The sequence below is a fragment of the Myotis myotis genome, unplaced genomic scaffold (assembly GCF_014108235.1).
Source record: "Myotis myotis isolate mMyoMyo1 unplaced genomic scaffold, mMyoMyo1.p scaffold_m19_p_5, whole genome shotgun sequence".
Classification (NCBI taxonomy): domain Eukaryota; kingdom Metazoa; phylum Chordata; class Mammalia; order Chiroptera; family Vespertilionidae; genus Myotis; species Myotis myotis.
The window spans coordinates 77793180-77816182 of record NW_023416357.1 but is presented as its reverse complement, the minus strand read 5'-3'; the positions used below and the strand labels follow the sequence as shown (position 1 = coordinate 77816182).

The following is a 23003-nucleotide window of genomic DNA, read 5'->3' as shown; positions in this document are numbered from 1 at the left end:
AAACAAAGAAATTTGCACGTACAGTGAATATTAGGTGACATTCAGGAATTACCTTAACTTTTCAAGGTGTGATAATGGCTGAGTAAGTACTTCTATTTTTCAGATATTCATGAGAGGATATTTGAGTGGGAAACAACTTGCTTTGGAAGTACGGCATTGTCCTGGCCCAGCCCTCCCGCACCGCGGACGCCTCCAGGACCGAGCCTCTCCCGCTCGCTGGGCCCTCGAAAACGCCGCGCGCGGAGGCGTGGGAGGTGCTCGCCGCTGCCCGCCTGCTCCGCCCACCCAGCGCCACCGCCTGACGACTCTCAGCCCCGCCTCGCGCTCATTACCCAAGGTGCCCCGGGCGCTCATTTGCATGTCCCTTGGGACAGGTGACCTCCGCAGCTCAGTCGGAGCAGCCTAGCTATCACCGCGACCAACACGTGAGCCTCGGGAAGGGATCCCGTGGTATTAAATTCCCCTCACCGTTCCGAGGTCACCGCTAAAGGACGCGACCCAGTCACCGTAAGCTAAAAGTAGTGAGATCGCCCGGCCTTAAATACCTGGCGGGCGGCAGCAGTAGCGTGCTCGCTTCGGCAGCACATATACTAAAATTGGAACGATACAGAGAAGATTAGCATGGCCCCTGCGCAAGGATGACACGCAAATTCGTGAAGCATTCCATATTTTTGGCACCCTGCTCTGGGCCTTCCGGGACTCACACCTAGTCTTTGCCTCTTTGAGGGGCTAGCGTACCTCAGCCGCCTTCTGCCATCTTCATGGCCACCAAGATAGATTTTAATTACCAAATGATCCTGGTACGTACTTGCTTCTGAGTCCTTGTTTGGGCAATAAACTTTCTGATCAAATTTTCCATCACAGAATCCGTCCGTTTTAGGCAAACCGGCATTTCTGAGAGCTCCTTTAAGGTCAGTGTAAACAGGCCCACAAAACCGGCCTCAGGAATACTTGTGAAAGCAGATCCAAATGGGCCTGCTGCTTCCAGCCAGTTTCCAATTGTCCTGAAACTCTGAGGTCCAGGAGCACCGGCCAGCATTGCTCTCACCCGCTGTAATCACCCCTTGACAGCAGCCTCAGCCTTTGCACAGCCCGCAGTCTGAGACAGGGCGTAGGATTCAGGTCCAACGCGGCTGAACAACGTCCAACTAGACACAACAAATGAGCACTGATGTTGCTTACTTCTTTTAGTAAGCATTCATGATTTTAGCAATCATTTAGTAACTCAATAATTCAGAAATGATTTGATAAGAATTCACCGAACAACATTGGGATTGTTGTTATTCTTACATTGTAGAGGACAACTACCAACCTACGTTGGCCTCCAGAGTTTGTGTCATTGGCGAGACAAACCATAGATCAATCCACTTCATAAAGTCTGAGGCTTATGAAGGAAACGCAAGGTAACATATCAGCACAAATACCCCACTGCAAAGACCTGAGCATTGCTTTCAGTTCACAGAGTGCCTTACACGGATATCTTTTTTGCGCAAAAGTCACGATTTCGTTGAGTGCCACACAGTGTGCTTTGACTCATACCTTTTCCCAGCCCACGAGACCGCGGTGCAAAATACGGGACACTTCACGAATTTGCCTGTCATCCTTTCGCAGGGGCCATGCTAATCCTCTCCGTATGCTTCCAATTTTATTATATGTGCTACCAAAAAAAGAACGACGCTAGTTCCGCCTGCCAGGTATTTAAAGGCCAGGGGATCTCACTACTTTTAGTTTATGGTGACTGGGTCACGTCCTTTGGCCGTGACTTCGGAACGGTGAGGGGAATTTGATGTCACGGGATCCCCTCCCGAGGCTCACGTGTTGGTCGCGGTGATAGCTAGGCTGCTGCGATTGAGCTGCGGGTGTCACCTGTCGGGGACATGCAAATGAGCGCTCGGGGCACCTTGGGTAATGAGGGCGGGGCGGGGCTGAGAGTCCTCAGGCCGCGGTGCTAGGTGGGCAGAGCAGAAGGGCAGCGGCAAGCACTGCCCACGCCTCCATGTGCAGGGTGCTTTCGAGGGCCTGGCGAGCGGGAGAGGCGTCCACGGTGCGGGAGGGCTGGGCCGGGATAATGCCATACTTCCAAAGCAAGTTGTTTCCCACCTAAATAACCCCTGATGAGTAGCTTTAAAAAAATAAGTAACTACTCAGCCATTATCACATCTTGAAAAGTTAAGGTAATTCCTGAATATCCCCTACTGTGCTTGGCACTCAGGCCCTCAGTAAATAAACAGATATTAAGAGAAGAAATGTTTTATTCATATTTGATGTGATAAAGTGAGTGTTTCAGAAATGTTTTAATCATAAAAGAAAATGTTAATAGGCTACTGAGATTTAAAAAGCAAATCCATATAAGATAACCTAAAGCTATTTCCAGAAGACCTATCAGTCACTGACTTGGGTTCCAGGGATCCAAATATGATCCTCTGTCCTTTAAGAACAAGAATTCTGAAGGGAAAGCAGATACATGAGCAATTAAATATTATAAAGTATACCTGTTTTTTAAATCCTATATAATAAAAGCCTAATATACTATGTGTCCAGTTGTCCATTCAGTTCAACCAATCAAAGCGTAATATGCTAATGATATGCTAAGACCGCTCAACCACTCGCTATGACTGCACTGACCACCAGGGGACAGACACTCTGACTGGTAGGTTAGATTGTTGCTGGGGTCCGGCAGATTGGTACTGAGCAATATGGGCTGGGCCCTAGAGCCCTCCTGCGGTCTCTCCCACGGTCCCTCCCCTGATGGCCAATCTCCCACATCTCTCCCCGGCCCAGATCGTGCACTGGGCCTCTAGTGTATATATGAAGTGCTATGAGTCCACACATGAAAAAATATTAATTTTTCCAGTAAGATCGTAAGTTTTTTTCTTCTCTTTAATTAGTAATGGAATGAAACATAGAAATAAACACAACTTTATAGTTTTTGTATTAGAAAGTTTATTGCATTCATCTATAACACATTTTGATGATATAAATGGCGATGGAGGCTAATGCTGATGAAAGTTTATCATCTTTGGAGAAGAGATATTTTAACATTGAAAGCATTCTTTTGTTTTGTTTACTAAAATCAAGAAAACTTAATATAGTCTCATTTTTTTCCTTTAAAAAATTATATTGCTATTTGCTTACATCATAATGAAGCCTGGACTAAATACTAAATTGGAATAAGCAGACCCAGTGTTCGGATACTAATTGGAAGAGGACCTTAAAGGGCAGTAAACATCTTTAATTAATAAACAATTACCCAGCCACACCATGTGATTCACACTTGCATATCTATGTACACTTCCATGACATAAAGCCTTGAAGACCAAAATACCTCTTAAATACTTATTTTGAATAATAAAGACGTTACCCAGAGATAGAAAATTCATTATTTTACAAAATTTAACCTTAGCTCCACTTCTGTGGGGAGGGCCCACCACGGGCCTTGGTCTCCACGTCAGTGCTGGGCGTGCCTTGGGAAGACCAGGATGTCTGCTTCCAGGTGTCCTCGCAACAAACGAAAACAAGGCCTGGAGAAGTCTTTATTGTTTAGATTCAATTGAAGACACCAAAGAAAACAATGGGGAGGGAGGTAGACTCTCAGCAACGAATTTAAGAATTCTAGGGCACTCTGTGGCATTACCCAGAGTCAATCTTTCTATCGGTTACAGCTGCACATTGAATGTGACGACAAGGACTGCTAACTCTAAATGACGAGGCCAAACTGAAGCGCTTTGTATACTAACAAAATGTAACAGTATTCGTTTTGAGTTTATATTTACAAATTTGGTTCTTGGAAGTCCTAGACTTTTTACTTCTGTGATTGCAGTACACAGAACATATGAAACTTCTAAAATGTATCATGGTTTTAAATTGAGAAGTGCACAAATTCAAAATAAGCAGCTAAGATTAACACCACAAGAACATGCCTATGATAAAATCAATGGTCAGGGAAATCTAGGAACCCTTTTTTATTACCAATGTGATAATTGTGTGGCATGCATATGTGAATGAGTTTTAGCGTCAGTATACCCTCCCCTCCCCTCTTCCTATAGCGGAATGAGAAAAGAAATAGGTATTTTTTTTTCTTTTACTTATCTTCAGGGAGTAATGGGAAAACTCAAACTTACCATGGAAATTTGAAGAGATGATCCTTAAAAAAAGAAAGGGGGGGAGGAGGAAATGTCACTTTTTTCTTACCAATAAGGACTCTTTATGGCTATTGACTAACAAGCGCCTCCAATAGGTGCCTACTCACTATCATCGAGCAAGAGTCAGGCAGTGGTTAACTGTGGGAATAAATCAATTCTTTCTAAGGTGTATTCCAGGCAAGCCCACATTTCCTTGAACTAACTTTGGGGTTCCCTAAAAGGAAGAGCCACCAAAGGAGTAAATGCTCTAAGTATGTTTGTTCTATCATCCATCTGACCAAACCGCCATCGCAGGTGCAGGTGTATGACATGAAGTCACTGGATATCCCAACTCAGTGACTGGCGGGGGCAATGCCACATGGGTACTACTGGCAGAACAAGTGTACAATATATATTTGTTAATTGACTCCCTGAGACAGGACACCACACAGGGTGTCTTTAAGATTGAAGACCACTGTGTTCTCTTGTGAAGCTGCTTCCGCTTTCAGCCTTCCAGCCCTTCGGCTTGCTCACGTAGGTCCAAGAAAGAGAAACTAGCTTTCTGGCATTACACTGGCATTTGGGGGTGAGAATGTTATTGCATGGTCAGTATGCACTGGATGAGCATCTGTTCTGGTTTGCCTGGAGCAGTCCAGATTGAAGCCCATTGCAGGATAATCATCGATAATGTCTGCATTTACTCTCAAAAGTGTCCCAGTTTGGATGATCAATTATACGATCACCCTAGTGAAGGTGTTAATCAGAGCAGTTTGTGGCATGCACTCAGGAACAATAGCCCCCCTGGTTTAACCAAGACTCAGAACCCACAGACCAAAGGAACTCCATTTCAGAATATTGAAAACCTTGTCTATTTCAATTATAAGTCAGTCACCTATGGTTTTGTACTATTTTAGTAATGACCAATTTTTAATATATTTGATTTATATATTTCTATCTCCTCCCTCTGAAAGAAAAAAAGAACAATGCATTTTTATCAAGCAAAAAGATAAGTGGCAACAATACAAGAAACAACAGACATATAATATTTTTTCATTAACAATTCAAACACTACAAAATGTAGAATATACAACTTAAAAATGAAAATACAAATTAAAGAAAAATGGGATACATGTCATATTAGCAATGCAAAAGACCAGCTTAAGCATAGTTTCTCTAAATCAACAATTAATAAAAGAAAAGTGCCCTTTCCTCAAATACGCACAAAAACATTTCAGTCACTTCTAGGGAAAATTAATAAAAACTTTTTGCTAATTCTATATTACAGCATGTATTACTAATGGTTTATAAAACTTAAGTGTCTTTGTACACTTAAAATTTACAACCTTTTCCAATCATTCATTATACACTCATTCAATCCAGTCTTTTAAAAATAAAACTATTCCATTTCCATATTTATGAAATAATTACTGATATGTTATGGATCTCAAGTGGTAAATGTGTATGATGGGGACAGTGATCAGAATAACGTCATGGATGTAAAGTGGGCTGTGGGTCAAACAGGGAGAAAAATCGCCTCTGCCTAGTACATATTGGCTCCTGTAATAACTCTAGTGTGTCTAAAATAATTCTAAGTGTACATTTCTTCATTCTTAAAAAAGTCTAAAGTTCTCATATTTAAATTTTCTACTTCTGCTAGGGTTTTATTCAGTCTATCCAGTTATGCCACTTCACAGAATGTTTTCTCCTGGGTTCATGTTACCCCTACAATTCTGAGTCCAACTGCAAAAAAACAAACCACACACACCCAAATAATCAGGACTCAATAATATGCCCCTTTTCTTCTACATATTTAGTGATTCACACTAAATTTTATGGCAAACTGCACAATCCTAGGTACAGGTCTACAATGCGAATGAGAAAAAAAATCTTTAAACTTTAGTTTTTCAAACAATCATACCAATGTCCACTGCAGCCCACATCGCTGAAGGAGTTCTGCAAGTTCATGCTCATAGCCAAGATTTTACAGGAAGTCATGCTTCAGGGTTGCAGTTCTAAAACTAACAAGAATGGAAAATCACATGGTATCTCCTGCCCAGCCACCCGTACCCAGGGACCTACCGTCCGTCAGCCTCAGCTTTGAGCTTTCTGGGTTACGCCCAGCAATTGCCTACCAAGTAGATTAACATTCCCATAAGGTGGCAACGTGAGGATGGAGAAGAACCAAACTGCAGTTCTGGAAAGGGTTCCAGTGGCTACCGAAGGTCCTTTGGTGTCATTCACTGCTGCTGCTGCTGCTGCCTCCGTCCTCTCGCGTGGGGGAGGGTGAACTGTCTCGGACTGGCAGCAGGTCATAATGGCAAGGGATGTGACTGTTCTTTGGAAGGTCGTACGGATCCTGGGTCAGATGCCCATTATTGCTGAATATTCCTTGGACAACACTCACTGTAGGTTCTGTGACAACCAGGGACACGTTAATTTATTGGCAATAAAAAAATTAATAAATTGAAAATGGAATTTCTTGCAAATGTCAAATAAGAAAATATTATTTTTAAAAACAAATGATCCTTTTATAATCACAGAGGTGGTTACTCTGTGGTTGGGAGACCCACTGATGCCCACAAATGGTGCTCGGAACAAAAGGATGACTGTATCATTGGGGTCAAGATATCAAGGGAATATACAGAAACCCTGGATATGAATCATTGTCTGAAAAACCTGGGAAGTAATCTAGTGCAAACCCCTTACTCTACAGATGAGAAGACTGAGGTCCTTAGAAGTTAACTCGATTCATGGAAACATGCGTTGAGTTCCAATCTTACGGTGGTAAGCTTATGGGACAGAGCAAAGGGGACTTGTTACTGACCTTTCTATAACAATTTAGTTCACTATGCCTTCCATTTTAAAAAGCTGTTTTAATACTTTAAAAATAGTTATATATCTTCAGTGACATGTCTACAGCATAAAATGAATTACTAGCGACTAGAGTTAAATTAGTCACTTCATTTACAAGTAGTAGAGAATTTGTTAAAGTTTCAATCATAAATACTGATACAGAGACAGAGAGTAAGAAAAATTAAATTATATAGCCCTATTATCTAGCTAATGATAGCTCTGATATGTTTTAACTTTCCCCAAATTGCACTTGCAAGAGGCAATCAAAGTACCTCTAATTTTAAATTGAATTCTTATTAATTTGTACCAGACTCACAGTTTAGACTCTTACTGATATATTAGACAAATTTAGAAGTAAAATGTTTTAATCCTGCTAAAAGCATTATATTATATTAATATAATGAATGCAACCAGGAATTGGAACCACCTGTTTAATCTAGTGAAACCATTTGTTCTGGCTAAGTTGACATATTAGCTAATATGATACATATGCTATTCCACATGCAGGCTAAAATATTCACTATGGCTACAAAACAAAAGATGGATAACCAGGTGGGAGATAAGGAAAACTTCCTTTAAATTTTCTAAATGGTGTTTCCCTGAATAAATTATTTGACATCAATTAATATGATCACTGTAAACACAGCTTACACTTAAAATATGGGCCATTTTTAATAAGGTTTGTATGAAATGCTGTTGTATCCTCAAAGACTTTGAAAGTTTTGTTTTTTAAATTCCCATACCAGGTTCTTTCTTGGTTAGGAGAACTCACCAACTTCATAGACATTCTTGTTGGCCGAAGTTGAGTTATTGATCTCTGCGTAGGGGGAATCTCTCCGTGCTGGTGACTTCATCTCCACATAGCCACACTCCGAGTTTTTAGGGATAAGTACAGGTGGGTCTTTAATAGTGGCATATGGGTTTTCAGAACTGCTTAGGGAGCAGTTACTTGAATTATATTCAGAATTCTTTCCCAAGTCTGTAAAGAGAAATAGCGGGGAAAAGCAAATGATATTATAGGAACGTTATTTTTAAAATTTTATTTTGCAATTACAGTTTACATTCAATATTATTTTTATTATGGTTTCAGGTGTACTGAAGAATGTTATTTTTTTTCTTGGTGATAATTTACTTAGACAATTTTTAAAAATTTTATTATTATTCAGAGAGAGAGAGAGAGAGAGAGAGATTGCTGTGAGAGAGAAACATCAATCAGTTGCCTCCCACACATACCCTGACCAGGGGTCAAACCTAGAACCTGGGTATGTGCCCTAACAAGACTTGAACACGCCACCTGTTGGGTATGGGATGATGCTCCAACCAGCTGAGCCACACTGGCCAGGGCTGGGCAGTTTTTCTTTCTAGCTAGTTTTCTGAATTATATACACTAAAAATAATACTAAATGTTGTTCACTTATTTTGGAGAGAATTTGCTATAAAATTACTAAGGTGAATACCAATACAAACATCATGGATTTGATTTCATTTTGATTATCACACTCAAACGAAAAGAATTCCATTGTATTTTACTAAGAGTCTCCAAATTCTCAAAGGCTTCAATTGAGAAACCATTTGCTGATGGACCCAGGAGCACAAGAAGGTTCTATTATCACGGTGAAGAAAGCATTTGTGCTGCGTGGATTTCTTATAAAACCTCAGTACTGGGCATCTGAAGTTATTACTCAAATTCTTCCTGAAGAGCAGGCCTCAATGAACACGTAACCACACTGATCTCTTCCTATTTTCCCTGCTTTTTCCTTTCCTCCCCCCATAAGCCACACCTCTTTTAAGGAAATATAAGTGTTTCCCCAGCAGAGTGAAACCTGCATCCCCCGACTTCTGCTCTAACTGACCCATCCGTGGTCATTGTCTTGATGTCCGTCAAACGTGTTTGTGTGTTTGCTGGAATAACCACAGTAAGTCTACATTTTTCCTACACTGACACTCTTGACCATGTAGCAAATTATTTCAGTCTCTGAGATGTGTTTTTTAAATTATGATTTTGATAAATGTATTTCTTCCTCAAATCCACACCATACCTTTTAAGGATTTTCCCATATAGCTTCTGTCCAGTCCAAAAGCACCTGTGATAAAGGAAGAAAGAAAATACCCAGTGAGAACTGAAAGCAAGAGAAAGCTCATCTACTATGTCAAGGTCACGGAGGAAGATGGCTGGGCACCCACTGCCTTCCCACTGTGGACCACCAAGGCTGCTGCTTTTCACGCCTTTACTCCAGGTCTCCCATGCTGGCTACCCCAGCATTTAGAATTGAAAATACACATGTGTCATCCTGATCATTCTCCTGCTCATTCACAGTGACCTGGGAAAAGCGGATTGATACAGGGTAGCCCCTGAGGCACGGACATATCAGTCCACTTTATTCAAGGTTGCACAGTGGAAAGGACAAGACCACAACTAGAACTGAGATGAAGGTCTTAAATTTCATCACTTGTTAGCCACATGACTTTGGGAAAGATGTTCAACTCTCTGAGAATTTTCTTTTTTAAAAAATATATTTTTATTGAATTCAGAGAGGAAGGGAGGAGAGAGAGAGAGAAACATCAATGATGAGAGAGAATCATTGATTGATTGCATGTTCCCTACTGGGTATTGAGCCCTCAACCCGGGCATGTGCCCTGACCGGGAATTGAACCGTGATCTCCTGGTTCATAGGTCGAAGCTCAACCACTGAGCCATGTCAATTGGGCTCTCTGTCAATTTTCTTATCTCTAAAATGAGGAAAACAAAACCTACCTTCCAAGCCTTACAGGGTGGTGGTGCTCATTAAGTGAAGTAGGCCTGGTAAAATCCGAAGCACCATGTAAATGAATGGTGTTTCAGTTACTGTAACACTTACTGTGTCTCAGCTTCAGTCTATCTGTAAGCATTCCAAAGCCTTTTTAATTACCTTTGAAAGGAAAACTATGGACTTAGGTTAAAAACAGAGAGTAAGTAATGATTTGTGATGAACATTTAAGTAAGTATGAGAATGGGCAAGAAATGGCCCACTACTACTGTGCATGTGTTTCTCTCAGTGACATTAAACTCAAGTTCTGATGGTAATGTCCTATGGGGACACACGGTTGTGGAGAAAGAAGGAGAATCCCTTAAGAGGAGAAGGCGGATCTAATATCAGTCCTGGTGGGACAGGATATGGGAATGTCTTCCTCTCTCAGGCACACTTTTTTGGTCTGGGTTGTGAAATCTAGCCAAGCTCCCAGCTGGTGGGAAAGGCACCGCCGTAAGCCAGAAGGCAGGACAAAAGGCTGTGTAGCGAAGAATCAACCTTACCAAAGAGACGTCTGGCCTTTGCCCTTGGTTCCTAGGAGGTAATCTCTGAGTCCTTGGAATTCCTGCCCAGTAAGAGTGTTTTTGTTTACATGAGGGCCTATGGCTACACGGGGTAGTCTAACAAAGTAATTTATGGGAGGAAGGTTGGGCCACCTGGTATCAATGTAACCTTCAGGTGGGCTGGAGACTAAAGGTCAACCACATGGGTAGTGAACTAAGTCTACATGACCAAGCCCCCATGAAAACGCTGGACACCAAGGCTGAGGTTAGTTCCCTGCTTGGCAATATTTCATGTGTATTGCCACACACTGTCACCAGGAAAGGTTAGCACTTTCCATGATTCCATTGGGAAAGGAGAACAGGAAGTTTCATGCTTTGAACTTTCCTGGACTCTGTCCCATATCTCTTACCTTGGGTGATTTTATTCTGTATCCTTTTGTTGTGATAAACTGTGACCATGAGTATAATAGCTTTCAGTGAGTTCTGTGAATCTCTCCAGCAAATTTTTTATCCCGAGGGTGGTCTTGAGGACTCCCAGACTTTGTATAGGGACCCCAGGAAGATGGACGGGGCTGTGCCTCTGAGAGCTCCTTATCAAGGAGCTCTATCTTACTATTTGCCCAATTCCCTTAGCCATTTCCAAACTGTACAAAAGTCTTGTTAAATTAACATTTTGGCTTTAGCTTGTAGTGAGCCTCCCCCAAGGGGTTAAAAAGAGCAGTATGGGGTGCATAGTAAATTAGGGAACAAGAGTCGGGGCTGTGAGACCAAATACCCCTGCCAGATTCTCTCTTCAGCACCTTGGAAAATCAGGGTGCATTTGCGTGTGTGTGTGTGTGTGTGTGTGTGTGTGTGTGTGTGTGTTTTACATATGTTTTTTTTTTTTTTTAATTTCAGAGAGAAAGGGAGTGGGAAAGAGAGAGACATCAATGATGAGAGAGATCATTGATCAACTGCCTCCTGCACACCCTCCACTGGGGATTAAGCCTGCACCAAGAATCGAACCATGGCCACCTGGTTCATGGGTTGATACTCAACCAGTGAGCCACACTGGCTGGGCCAGGGTACTGTTTTAACAAGGGAGCAGGTAGGTTTCCCCATAAACTCCCATATGTCCCCATCCTTGGACAGATGCTTTCAAATGCACTCAGTTTAATCTAATTCATATGGTGAGCCAGAACACGATCATTATCCCTATTTTGCAAATGAACAAATCAATCTTGAGAGGGTGCTTGACCCAGTGTCATAGAAAAGAACCAGGAATTGATCTCAGGGCTCTTTGTGTCAAGTTCAAGGCTCTTTCAGACAACCTCACCACAACGTTCCCATCACTGAAACACCTACACACTTCATCATCGACAATGTGCCTCACTCTGTGCATAAGAGAAGACTTTTCTGTGCAACAACCTTAAAAGTGCATGGGATGCAAAATTATTCTTGGAATGGAACAAACCAAGAAGATCCAGAATTTCCAATGAAACTTTTATGTGCCTTGGCTCTCACTGAGACAGAAAGCAGAGGTTTATTTGTGACCATTGCAATGACTGTGTGTTCTGGAGCCAGAACAAATGACATTAGGAAACGTGGAACAAGAGGACTTTTCCCTCAGGAGGACTTGGTGGCATTTTACTGAATATCAAGTCAGGTGCTTCTTTCATGTAATTTAGACTTCTTAAAAACCTCCCCAATGTTAAATAAACTCACCAATAAGTGTGTTATAAATAAGTATACTGTAAGAATATCTTATCATTTTACTGTGCATGTGTAGAAATACACATCTCCTAGATAACATTGGTGTAGAATGCAGATAAAAACTAAGAATTTATACTCATTTTGCTTTTTAAACATTTGCATTTCTGAGGAAAGAGGGGACTTTAGAGCCCACAGGGATTGGTTCCTCCATCTGGCTCAGGTGACTGAGCATACATGGTGTTCACAGAAAGATCGGAGGGGGCGCAGTCAGAGCCCAACTGTGAGACTAGCTTTACCGCCTTCTTCCCATGGCATCTTGGACAGGAGATTGACTTCTCCGTGCTTCCCAGTTTCCCCTTCTCAATCAAACAGTATTCAGGAAGGGCCCATCCAGTAGGGGTGTCAGATTTAGCAAATAAAAACATAGGAAGGCCAGTTAAATTGGATTTCAGAGAAACAACAAGTAGTTTTTAGTATAGGTATGTCCCATTGCCCTATATATTTGGGATATATTTATATTAAAAATATTTGCTGCTTATTTGAAATTCAAATTTAACTGTGCTTCGTGGCAACCTTACCAGCGAATAAATACACATGAAAGGGTTTGATGGCCATAAGGTGCCACACACATTAGTTACTATATCATCAAGCTCCTCCTTGTGCTTGGAAGCGGCACCACCTACTCCATGGGCACCACGGCCGCTCTTTATGTGCGGTCCAGGGTCCTCACCGCCTTTGCAGGAGGGCCATGTGGTCAAAGCTTTTCTTATAATAATACAGCCACACTGTTTGCCCTTTTCACTCTCCTCCTCTCTCAAGTCTGTAGTGGAGGTTTCCAGGAGCTATACCAATGTGAGGTCACTGCTGCCTGAATGCAGCAGCAGAACGAGAATCCAGCTGTCCTTCACTAGGCCAGACGTTAAAGAGATTGACAAAAGTGTGAAAGAGTGACACTCTTCTCGCTATTTGTGGGGGGAAATGTAGTAATTTTCCATAAAATGCATCTTATGTTATGAAATGAGATCATTATGATAAGTTAATAAATAACTATTTTAAGTATTCTTGTTTAATTTATAATATGGTAAATATCAGTGGATATAACCCATATCAACAGAAATTCTTTGGGGCCATTGATAACTTTGGAGAGTGTGTGAAAGGGTCCCGACTCCAAAACACTTGAGAACCACTGATTTATGATATTCCTATTGATAGCTCCGTTTCCTCACCTCCCAGGGGAACAAAGAGGAGCCCACAGCCTGGTACCCAGCGATTAGGTTTAACTCCCAGTTTTATCACTTAGTAGGGTTTGACTTTGCACAAGTTACTTAACCTTTTTAAGACTCAGCTTCTTAACTGTAACATGGAGATGCTGCTGCCTATAATAGTTCCTGCCTATTACAGCGCCCAGGAGAATTAAGTGAGTTACTATAGAAAGAGTTGGAACGTAAGCTACCAGCAGGCAGAGACCCTTATCTCACGTGATCATTCCTGGCACACAGCAGAAACTCAAATAATGCTGAATGAATAAGGCACTTGGGACAGTCCTAAGCCCCCGCAGGGGGTGAGGTAGCAGTCGATGAGTCTGTCTTTCACTTTGGCACAGACATAAACCTCTGACTATCTGAGGTGACTAAAAGGTGAAGGTGCTCGTTGGGGACGGGAGTCGGGAGAATCACCGAGCTCGTTGAGGTAGCCGCCGTGCTTCCAGTCCGCGGGCAGTGTGCCCGTGCAGTCCACCACTGGGCCTCTCTTCCCAGGATTCACATTCTTCAGGTTCACAAACAGCTGATTGTTTTTCGACTATTAAAAATAAAAACAACAAATGACGTCAAAAGAGAATATAATGTGGTACCGCACAATGTTACTGGTCTGGGGGAGCAAGTCCACGGCATGTACCAAGGGCTGGTCCTTGAATGAGGCCGGGCGGAGGGGCAGAGGTGACCGTGTCTGACCTGGCGGGACACCGAGGCAGCAGGAGTGTATGACCCTTGGCCCCAACTGTCCCCCCTTCCCCACGGCCTCAGCTTCTTGATTTCATGTTGTTACTCTGTACCAATTAGGCCTTATTGGGGTTTACATACATGGAACTTTACACTGAAAAAACCAAATTCCTGGCCAGAGCTCTCCCATCCAATCCTGTATGATCTTGTAAGAGTCACAGTGACTCTCGGCAGTTTTCCGAGCTATAAATATGAGAATAAGATCATCTACTCTGCCTCCCTCCCTGAATGTGAATGAGAACAAATGGAATGATGAATATGAAAGTCTCTGGAGAATGTGAAGTGCCATTTAACTACGAGGCACTATAATTAAAATCCAGCTGCATTAACTTAATTGCAACTGAATTAATTTTATTAGCTTGGTTGTCTTTTAAGAAGAGCTGGAATTAGACAACGGAGACTGGAAATATAATTTGGGAACCACTGGAAGGGAGGCATGTTTGGGATTTCAGTGCATGTAGAAGGGAGCTGGGGAGTCCTACAGGAAGCAGCTCTAGGTTCTAGGCAGCCCTGGCTCTTCAACCTCTCTACCAATTGGGAAAAATATCTACTCTTGATTCATAGGGTTGGCGTAAAGATTAAATGAGCTGCTATCTGTAAAATAATTAGAAATGCTTGGCACATTGTTTCTATTTGATCCCTCTGACCTACAAAAATGCAATTTCGTGTGGTTTGACCTAAATACATACATATTATTGTTGTTGTTGTTGTTGTTATGAAAGTACAAGTGGCCAGGAAAGGGCAGTAGGAGACAGGTGATCAGAAAAGACAAACTTGGCAATTTTACCCAGAAATGAGTCTGCTGTATTCTGCTATGAGACGTTATTTTAAAACCTCACCCAATATTAGAAACATTTTTCCAAAGAGAAGCAATGGAAACAGTATAAACTGTAGAGACAGAAAGACCTTGACTCACATCGCAGCTGCCTCACCCACTAGCTGGGGAGCTGTGTGTGGAAGTGACTCAAAATCCCCATTACTCTGGGTTGTTTAGGGGGATGAACACTTACAGGGCTGTCTGGAGGGATAAATGAGACAATAGATATATGTTTGCCTAGAACAGCATGGCAAACAGCAGCCCTCGATACCTGCTTGTTCCTTTCTCCCTCCCCTGCCTACCCTCACCGACCTGGGCCACTGCCTCTCACCTTGGCGATGGTCATCCTGTCCCTGTTGTTGACCCGAGGGGACGCGGCACACTGCGTGAGCGTGTGGTAACTGGGGTTGGTGAAGTAATGGCTGTTAGCATTTCCACCGTTGCCGTGAGGAAGGGTTTCTGCAAGAGAAGGAGGAGACAGTGAAGATGGCAGGCTCCCCTGACCCTGGGTGGAAAAAAGGGAAGCAAGCTATGTAATGAGAACATGTATTTGGGCTGCTTCCATTTTGCAAACTGGGCGGAATACCCTCCTGCCCAGTATGCTCAGTGAAGCTTCTAGAAGCAGCAGGAATTTGACTTCTTACCAGCCTCCTTGAAAAGTGTGAAAATATCCACAGATATGGCTGGGAAGGCACTGCTTTGAAGTTATTTCTGCTGTCATTTTCTTCTTTTATAAAACACTTGAGTCCTTGACTACAACATTCTGTACTACAATATTCTGTACAGCTACTTTATGCATTTTCCCACAATCAGTGTATTTACAATCATGTGACACTTCCAAAATCCTTCAGCAATTGCCTTCCAATTAATAAATATTTTAAGTTTCCAAATTCCTCTGTTTAAGTGGTTACTTCTGATGACTGAGCGTGTCACCTAAAAATTTACTTTTATGAGGACTTGTGACCGAAAGGAAGATTTAAGAGTTTTCTTAAGGAAATACCCTGGTTCTTGCTAAAACTGAAAAACTGTTTCTTCTGTAACTTGGTTGCTGTGCAGTTAATGATTTGTATGGGCTCGGGGACGGGCTGGAAGGAACTGCAGGAACAATTCAAGGCGAGAGACAGCAGACCTGGCCCTGGTCCCTGGTCCCTGGCCTGCTCCAGGCCTTGGTGAAGTTACAGTCACCCGCCTCTCCCATCCCTGTCCCCACAGAGGGCAAAACCTTGGGACTCATTACCCAGTAAAGCTTTTCCCGGGTTGAAATTCCCGAAGTCTAAAGCAACCACCTAGAACCGTGGTCGGCAAACTGCGGCTCGCGATCCACATGCGGCTTTTTGGCCCCTTGAGTGTGGTTCTTCCTAAGCCTTAGGAGTACCCTAATTAAGTTAATAACAATGTACCTACCTATATAGTTTAAGTTTAAAAAATTTGGCTCTCAAAAGAAATTTCAATCGTTGTACTGTTGATATTTGGCTCTGTTGACTAATGAGTTTGCCGACCACTGACCTAGAAGACAACAGTAATGATATTACTACTGTTGACATACAGAACACGTCTCGAACAATGAACCTTTTCCAAATATAACATTTCCTCAAGTCTACCTGACAGGAACAATGGGCAGCATACCCAAAACCCAGTTTCAAAGAACCAGGTAAGAAAACCGAACTTTTCAAAGAGTACAAGGCCTCTAAGGACTCCAGTCTCACCGGAAATGGCGTAGTCTCCATTCATGACCCTCATAGCGGGGGTGTAGGTCACGGCTGGCATGCTCGACTCCTTTCCCTTCTGCTTGTGTCTGTAGATAATGAACAAGGCCAGGAGGAAGAGGACAACCAGGACGAGGATGATGATGCCGGCGATGGCCCCGATCTGGTAGGAGTCAGCGGGAAGAGCCGTGCTGGTTCTGCTTAAGCTGTTCAGGTTCCCAACTATTATGACACCGGCTAGAAAAAGCAGAAAAGGAGACACAAATAAGGAGGACAATGTGCTGCGTAAATGCTTGAACTCTACTTACAAACATCTCCCGCTGTGCTAAGATCGGGATATTTTTAGCTCCTAAGATGTTAATTTGGAAACAAATGTTCCTCATTTTTAGATGTTGTTGGCTGGTCTGTGCCCAGAGAAAGGCAGCTGTAAACCTTGAAAAAAGGCAGGAGTTCCTGAACCCCAAGATTCAACAGTAGGATTTGGGAGCTTCTCGCCTATTTCAGTTTAAACACTTTGGCAATTAATTGGGAGTGGCACTTGATTTAATTTTTTTATTGTGCTTTATTTATTATACGGTATTAAGGTTATGAAGGGCTAGCTCCTAAATGTCTCAACTAACTTAATTTTATGTCTATCTTTAGCATTTTTAACAGTAATTTTCCTTCCAAGCCAGAATAACTCCATTTTAAACCTAGTCCAAGATCAGGACCTGCCTTATCCTGATTTCAATGGGCTTTTACTTCAGAAAATACTGCTCTGTGCAGTTATTTTCTGTGACAGAAAGGTCTGTCCCAGTAATAACATCACCCTAAACCTTACTCATAATTCAAAACTCAGTTTTCCACAATCCTTCCTCTTGTTTCATCAAGTGAAGACACTAAAGGTACAGACACTAAAGGGTCAAGGAACTGGCATCTGAAACACTTGACCTTGATATTCTGCTTTCCCTAAGCTCTTCCGCTGCAGTTTCGTCATCTGAAAATGAGGAAACTGGCCTCCCTGAAGGTGCTTCCAGCTCTAATGTCCCCGTGATTTTATGAGTCTAAATGCCAGACCTTCTGATGAGACAGTCTGCCCCGGAACACAGAGCGCCAAGGACCAGTGCAGTGCGATTACAGCGCATCTGTAATAATCGTGTGATTGTGGAACGTAACATCCTATCACCAGGACAGTCAGACATAAATCACGAGCATGCAAACGTTATTGTCAGAAAGAAATGAACTGAGTACCTACATAATCTACAGTGCAAGATGATTTCACCTATGATACTGTATGAATTCTAAAGCCTTTACACCCACGAGTGTATTATAATATTTACCTACTGAAGGGCACCGCGTGCAGTAGGAACTCTCTGGAGGCCATGCTTCAGAACCGTAAGGAGCACTTTCTCAAAGGCCCATTCATCCCAGAGTCAGATTGGCCAAGTGGGACAACGTATACAATACCCCCAGAGGAGTATGAAATAAACCTTAGTTAAAAACCACGGGCAAGAGTTTCTTAACAAGCTAAACATATGCCTACCACATGAGCCAATCACACCCCACTCATACTAATTTACTCATGAGAAACGGAAGTATATGTCCCTATAAAAAACTTGACACACTATTGTACACAGAAGCTTTATCTGTAATAGCCCCAAACTGGGAACAATCCAAAAGTCCATCAACAGGTGAATGGGCAAGGAAATGATGGTGTATTCCATGCAACAGAATACTACTCTGCCGTAAAAACAATTGAACCACTGACATACACCACAACATGGTTTAGTTTTAAAATACTTATGCCGAGTAAACAAAATTAGACAAAAAGTGTACAGTATGATTCCATTTATATGAAATTCTAAAAACTGCACAAATCTATAGAGACAGAAAGTAGATGGGGCCTCGGGAGTAGTGCTGGAAAGGAGGGACATGATGAAAGTTTTGGAAGTGATGGATATAGTCATTCTCTTTATTGTGGTAATGGTTTCATGGGGTGTATGCATGTCAGATTTTTATCAAATTGTATACTCTGTGTTACTGTACATATACTGTATGTATTTATTGCTTTTTATAGGTTAATCATGCCTCAGTAAGACTAAAAAACATTGTAGGTGCAATGGAAAGTTCATGAGCTTTGGAAATCTGACATCAAAGCCCTGACATGTTCTATAGTAGCTGCATGACCTTGGGCAGATTACTCAGCCTCTCTGAGCTTCAGTTTTTTCATCTGTAGGACAGCAACAATAAGGCATCCACCTGGCAGCTACATGAATGACCAGCTGTGCCTTGCAGCGTCATGGTGAGGATTACATCAGAGAACACAAGCCGAAACACTTCATGTCGGGTGGATGGTGGTCACACGATACGAGGTGGTGGTTGTTATTTACTAGAATCCTTACCTTGATCACACCGTGCCCCCTTCCATCCTGGGCTGCAGTAACAGGTCCCAGTGATGTGGTCGCAGGTGGAGTTGTTCAGACAGTCACATATCTGGCGACAGCCGTAGCCATATGTCCCTGCAGGGCACTCTGAGAAGGAAGTGAAAGTCCCATTCAGCCTTGGGAATCTGGGGCAAGGCTGTCTCTTACTGTATGACCCTGAGTGTCTCGAGGCCACCCCTCTCAGGGATCCCTGTTCAGGCAGACTTGTACCACCCAAAGGTGGCCAGCATTCATGGTGCGATTCACAGGCCAGGAGACACAGGGCTGGAGACTGAGCCCCTCATCACAGCTCCTGACACTTTCAGCTTCTATGTACCCACCTCCCTGGATGAGTAGGCACAGAGCCTGCGGAATTCCAATGGAACTGACAAAGGACAATCTGAGATGACTCCACCAGACAAAGCTATGGGATGGAAGGGGACCAGACTGAGGAGTATAAACTAGAGATGCTCTCTTGAGTACAAGTATACCTTACTACAGGCCCAGGGATCCTCCCAATAGCATATTCTGACTCGGATTAGCTAGCAGAAGGGGAAGAAGGAGGGGGGCAAGTTTTGTTAATTTTCTAGGTAAGAACTTCACTTACCAAAGAATGGCTCAAAATTTGGATTTGCAGGTCGAAGGCTGAAAGACTGAAATAGTGGGTTTTTTATGATGTAGACTTACTAAGTTTGGGCATGAATTTCAAAGCTTAGCATAGGCATGTTAAATCTAAAAATCATCATGACAAAATAGTGATTCTTTTGTAGAGAGATCAGCAGGGGGCAATGTGCTACTATTATCAGAGTTCTCTGTCCAGCTCAGGGTTTCTGTTTACAAATTTGTCATTCAGAATAATCATGGAAGCACTTAAGAGGCTTTTATTTAATAAGAGTGGTTACAGTCTGCCACTCAAGCTTAAGTCAGTTTAGAGCTTATTCCGGTTTCTATACAGATACAGGGGTGGGCAAAAATAGGCTTACAGTTGTTCATATGGAAAATAATACAATAATCCTATATAATAAAGAGGTAATATGCAAATTGACCATCAGTCCAACACACAAGATGGCCACCACAAGATGGCCAGCAGGGGAGGGCAGTTGTGGGCGATCAGGCCAGCAGGGGAGGGCAGTTAGGAGTAATCAGGCCAGCAGGGGAGGACAGTTGGGGGGGACACAGGCCTGTAGGGGAGGGCAGTTGGGGGGGACCAGGCCTGCAGGGGAAGGCAGTTGGGGTCAACCAGGCCTTCAGGGGAGGGCAGTTGGGGGTGACCAGGCTGGCAGGGGAGGGCAGTTAGGGGCAATTGGGCTGGCAGGGGAGTGGTTAGGGGGTGATCAGGTTGGCAGGCAGAAGCGGTTAGGGGCAATCAGGAAGGCAGGCAGGCGAGCAGTTGGGAGTCAGCAGTCCTGGATTGTGAGAGGGATCTCAGATTAGAGAGGCTGCAGGCAGGGCAGAGGGACACCCCCCTCCCCACCCCCCTGCATGAATTTCATGCACCGGGCCTCTAATTAATAAATAATAATACAAGAATAAACTGTGATTCCCGTACTCACAACTGTAAACCTACTTTGACTCACCCCTATATGTATGTGCACATATGTTTAGACATTTGCACAAATGTGCACAATATTTGTATATACCAAGGGGTGTGCAGGTAGCTCTGTGACTCAGTATCTGTTTCATGATTAAGTGAACTAGCAGAGCAAAACTAAAATCGGGCCTCTCTGTCCAGGCTGCTTCTTGGACATCACTCTTGTTATATTTGCTAGGCAGGAGTATATGCACAAATATTCTAAGGTTAACACATTTTACTGGGCTGTCCAGTGGTGCTGTGAGGTGCTGGTGGGTTGGTGGCGGGCAACGCTTTATTGCCAAATCCTCCTATGCTGATCAGTCTTTCTAGGCCATGTGGCCCTGGAGGCCTGTCATCTTCGCTTCATCCTTCCCAGGACTGCGCCCTCTGGTGAGCAGGAAATCTCCTGCTCCTTTTCCTGCCATTACCATTGTTAAGTGAGCCCCATACAGCTCTAAGTATTTATTTACTCCTCGTAAATACTGAAAGTCCCAGAGGAAAAGAATAGTAAACTAATCCGAAATGAGACTAAATGTTCCCATAACCTCGTGAGGAGATGCAGAGCTGGTGGGGCAGAAATGGAAAACCAAGAGTGGGTAATTCCAACAGAGCATATTCTCCCAGGATGAGATTTTTAGAACAAAATTTTAAGGCAATATGTTGTCTTGAAGGCTGTTAAGGCAAAGATGAGAAGTTGTTAGTAGAAACAGTATAAAACCTTTCTAAACGAGGTTGTCAGAAGGGTGGCCATGTTTGCACAGGCTTGTTCGCTCACCCATAGTGGGCTGGCCCTGGGCACCCAGCCCCTCTGCCTCCTGCACACCCAGCCTGGCCCACTGAATGCAGTCTCCTTCAGCGAGAGACCTGGGCTCTGTCTTTGCCATAAAGAAAGCTTGACTGGCTCTTTTAAAGCTCTGAGCATCCACGTTCCAAAAATAAGAAAGAGTGGAAGAGGGAGCCAGGATGAACAGATGGAAAACTTGAATTTTGTCTTCAGTCTTGGAGCCACACCCCCTCCACCCAGAGCAATGAGGAGTTACTCAGAAGAAGAATTTTGAGGAAAAAGACAGCAAAGATCCCAAGGTGGCCAGGTCTTTGAAGAGCAGTCAACCGTGCTGGTGACCAGCCACCAGCTGAAAAAACTTAAAATATCTTCAGGCATCTAGGAAAAGTGACTGTGGGGGGACAGACCGCCTAGAGATGTGGTGTTCTCGTACTCACTCTGCTCGCAGTGCTTCCCCATGAACCCGGTGCGGCAGGTGCACTGCCCGGAGATGTGGTCGCAGTCGGCTCCGTTTTGGCACTGGCATATCAGCGCACAGTCTTTCCCGTAAAACCCCAGGGGGCAGCCTGTGCGAGGAGGAAGGACAGCAGGAGTCAAGAGGCTGTCGAGGAGAAGCACAGCTCTTGCCTCCAACATTTTAAAGACGGTGAGCCACTAGAGAGCGAGTAAAGACAGTGATACGTGTGTCGGCTTGTCACAAAGCCTTCTTTGACGTCCCAAGAAGGGGTTCTTGTGAGGAGGCTGGAGTTCACATGCAGGAGGCAGAGCACTTCCACACCTGGCAGGTGAACCAGTACTGGTACCCTGGAGGCACGGCGGGTGTCTTCGAAGAAGGCATCCTCAACCCTGCCGAGGTCTGGGCATTTCCTTTCATTCTTTCACTTAACTACAAGCATCCTGGACTCCAATTCCGTGGACTGAAGTGGGTGGGTACTTTATCTAAAAACGACCTGAATGCTTTTACTTCTGGTACAGAATGTCTCCAACTCTGATACCTGTCCGCCGTACGTGTTACTCACTTAGATAATATGATCTCCTTCACTGAAGATACGTGGTAAAATGATGAACTGAAACATCCCTGCACTTTGCAGGTGCTTTATAACAAAGCAATTCGCCTTCCCACCGCGGCACAATTTTCAAGGCCCAGACCATCCGGACTCTTGCACAGCCCTACTGGATTCAATGGGCCGGCCGCTGACCGGCAAGAGTTTCAGGGCTCTGTGAGTCAAGAAAGCTTCAACACCAGCTGGTTCCACGGCTGGTTCCAAGCATCACATGTGCCTTTTATTTCCCCCTTTTTTACAGGGAAGTTTTAATGAAGCCTCAGCTTTCAGGACGCAGAGGCAGACCCAGATACTGGAATGCAGAGACAGCACCCCCGTGGCCATTGTACTCATTTAGCACCCAGCCTGTGCCAGCTCTTTTCATGCCTCCTCACCGACTCCTGACAGAAGCCCAGAAACACAGGGATGGAAAATCCCACCCTGCATGTGGGAACCGAGCCCTGAGTGCACACAGCCAGCAAATGGCAGGATGGCGGGTGACGATGCAAAACGCAGGGAGGTCTGCCTAGACCCTGTTGCTCTTCCCACTGCACTGTGATACATCCACTTAAAAGCTCCTCTGCCTGAAGCAGGTCCTGGTTTTGGAATTATAAATAACTTGCAAGGTGTTTTCCCTAAGGAGCTCAAAAACCTTTCTATGTACATATACAATCTCGGCAGAATATGCCTGGGACAACCTTCCTCCTTGACAATTCTCCC

At 43.6% G+C, this 23003-nt stretch overlaps 1 protein-coding gene, 2 non-coding genes and 1 pseudogene across 3 annotated transcripts in view; 2 read left to right on the top strand and 2 right to left on the bottom strand.

Moving 5' to 3' along the window:
* Positions 1-566: 566 nt before the first annotated feature.
* Positions 567-673, top strand: LOC118657269. The gene has a single exon (XR_004967964.1). It is a non-coding gene; the product is annotated as a U6 spliceosomal RNA (small nuclear RNA).
* Positions 674-761: 88 nt separating this feature from the next.
* LOC118656532 lies at positions 762-4012 on the top strand (annotated as a pseudogene).
* On the bottom strand, positions 1567-1673 carry LOC118657136. Its single transcript, XR_004967874.1, has one exon. It is a non-coding gene; the product is annotated as a U6 spliceosomal RNA (small nuclear RNA).
* MEGF10 (multiple EGF like domains 10) overlaps positions 2955-23003 on the bottom strand; it is a 168762-nt gene continuing 148713 nt past the window's right edge. Inside the window, exons 18-25 of the mRNA XM_036310750.1 lie at positions 21678-21806; positions 18863-18991; positions 16482-16718; positions 15107-15234; positions 13635-13758; positions 9014-9058; positions 7747-7953; positions 2955-6533 (exon numbers count right to left, since the gene is read on the bottom strand). Of these exons, the coding sequence (XP_036166643.1) occupies positions 6355-6533; positions 7747-7953; positions 9014-9058; positions 13635-13758; positions 15107-15234; positions 16482-16718; positions 18863-18991; positions 21678-21806 (1178 nt within the window). The 3' untranslated portion in view covers positions 2955-6354. The remainder of the gene's footprint in view (positions 6534-7746; positions 7954-9013; positions 9059-13634; positions 13759-15106; positions 15235-16481; positions 16719-18862; positions 18992-21677; positions 21807-23003) is intronic.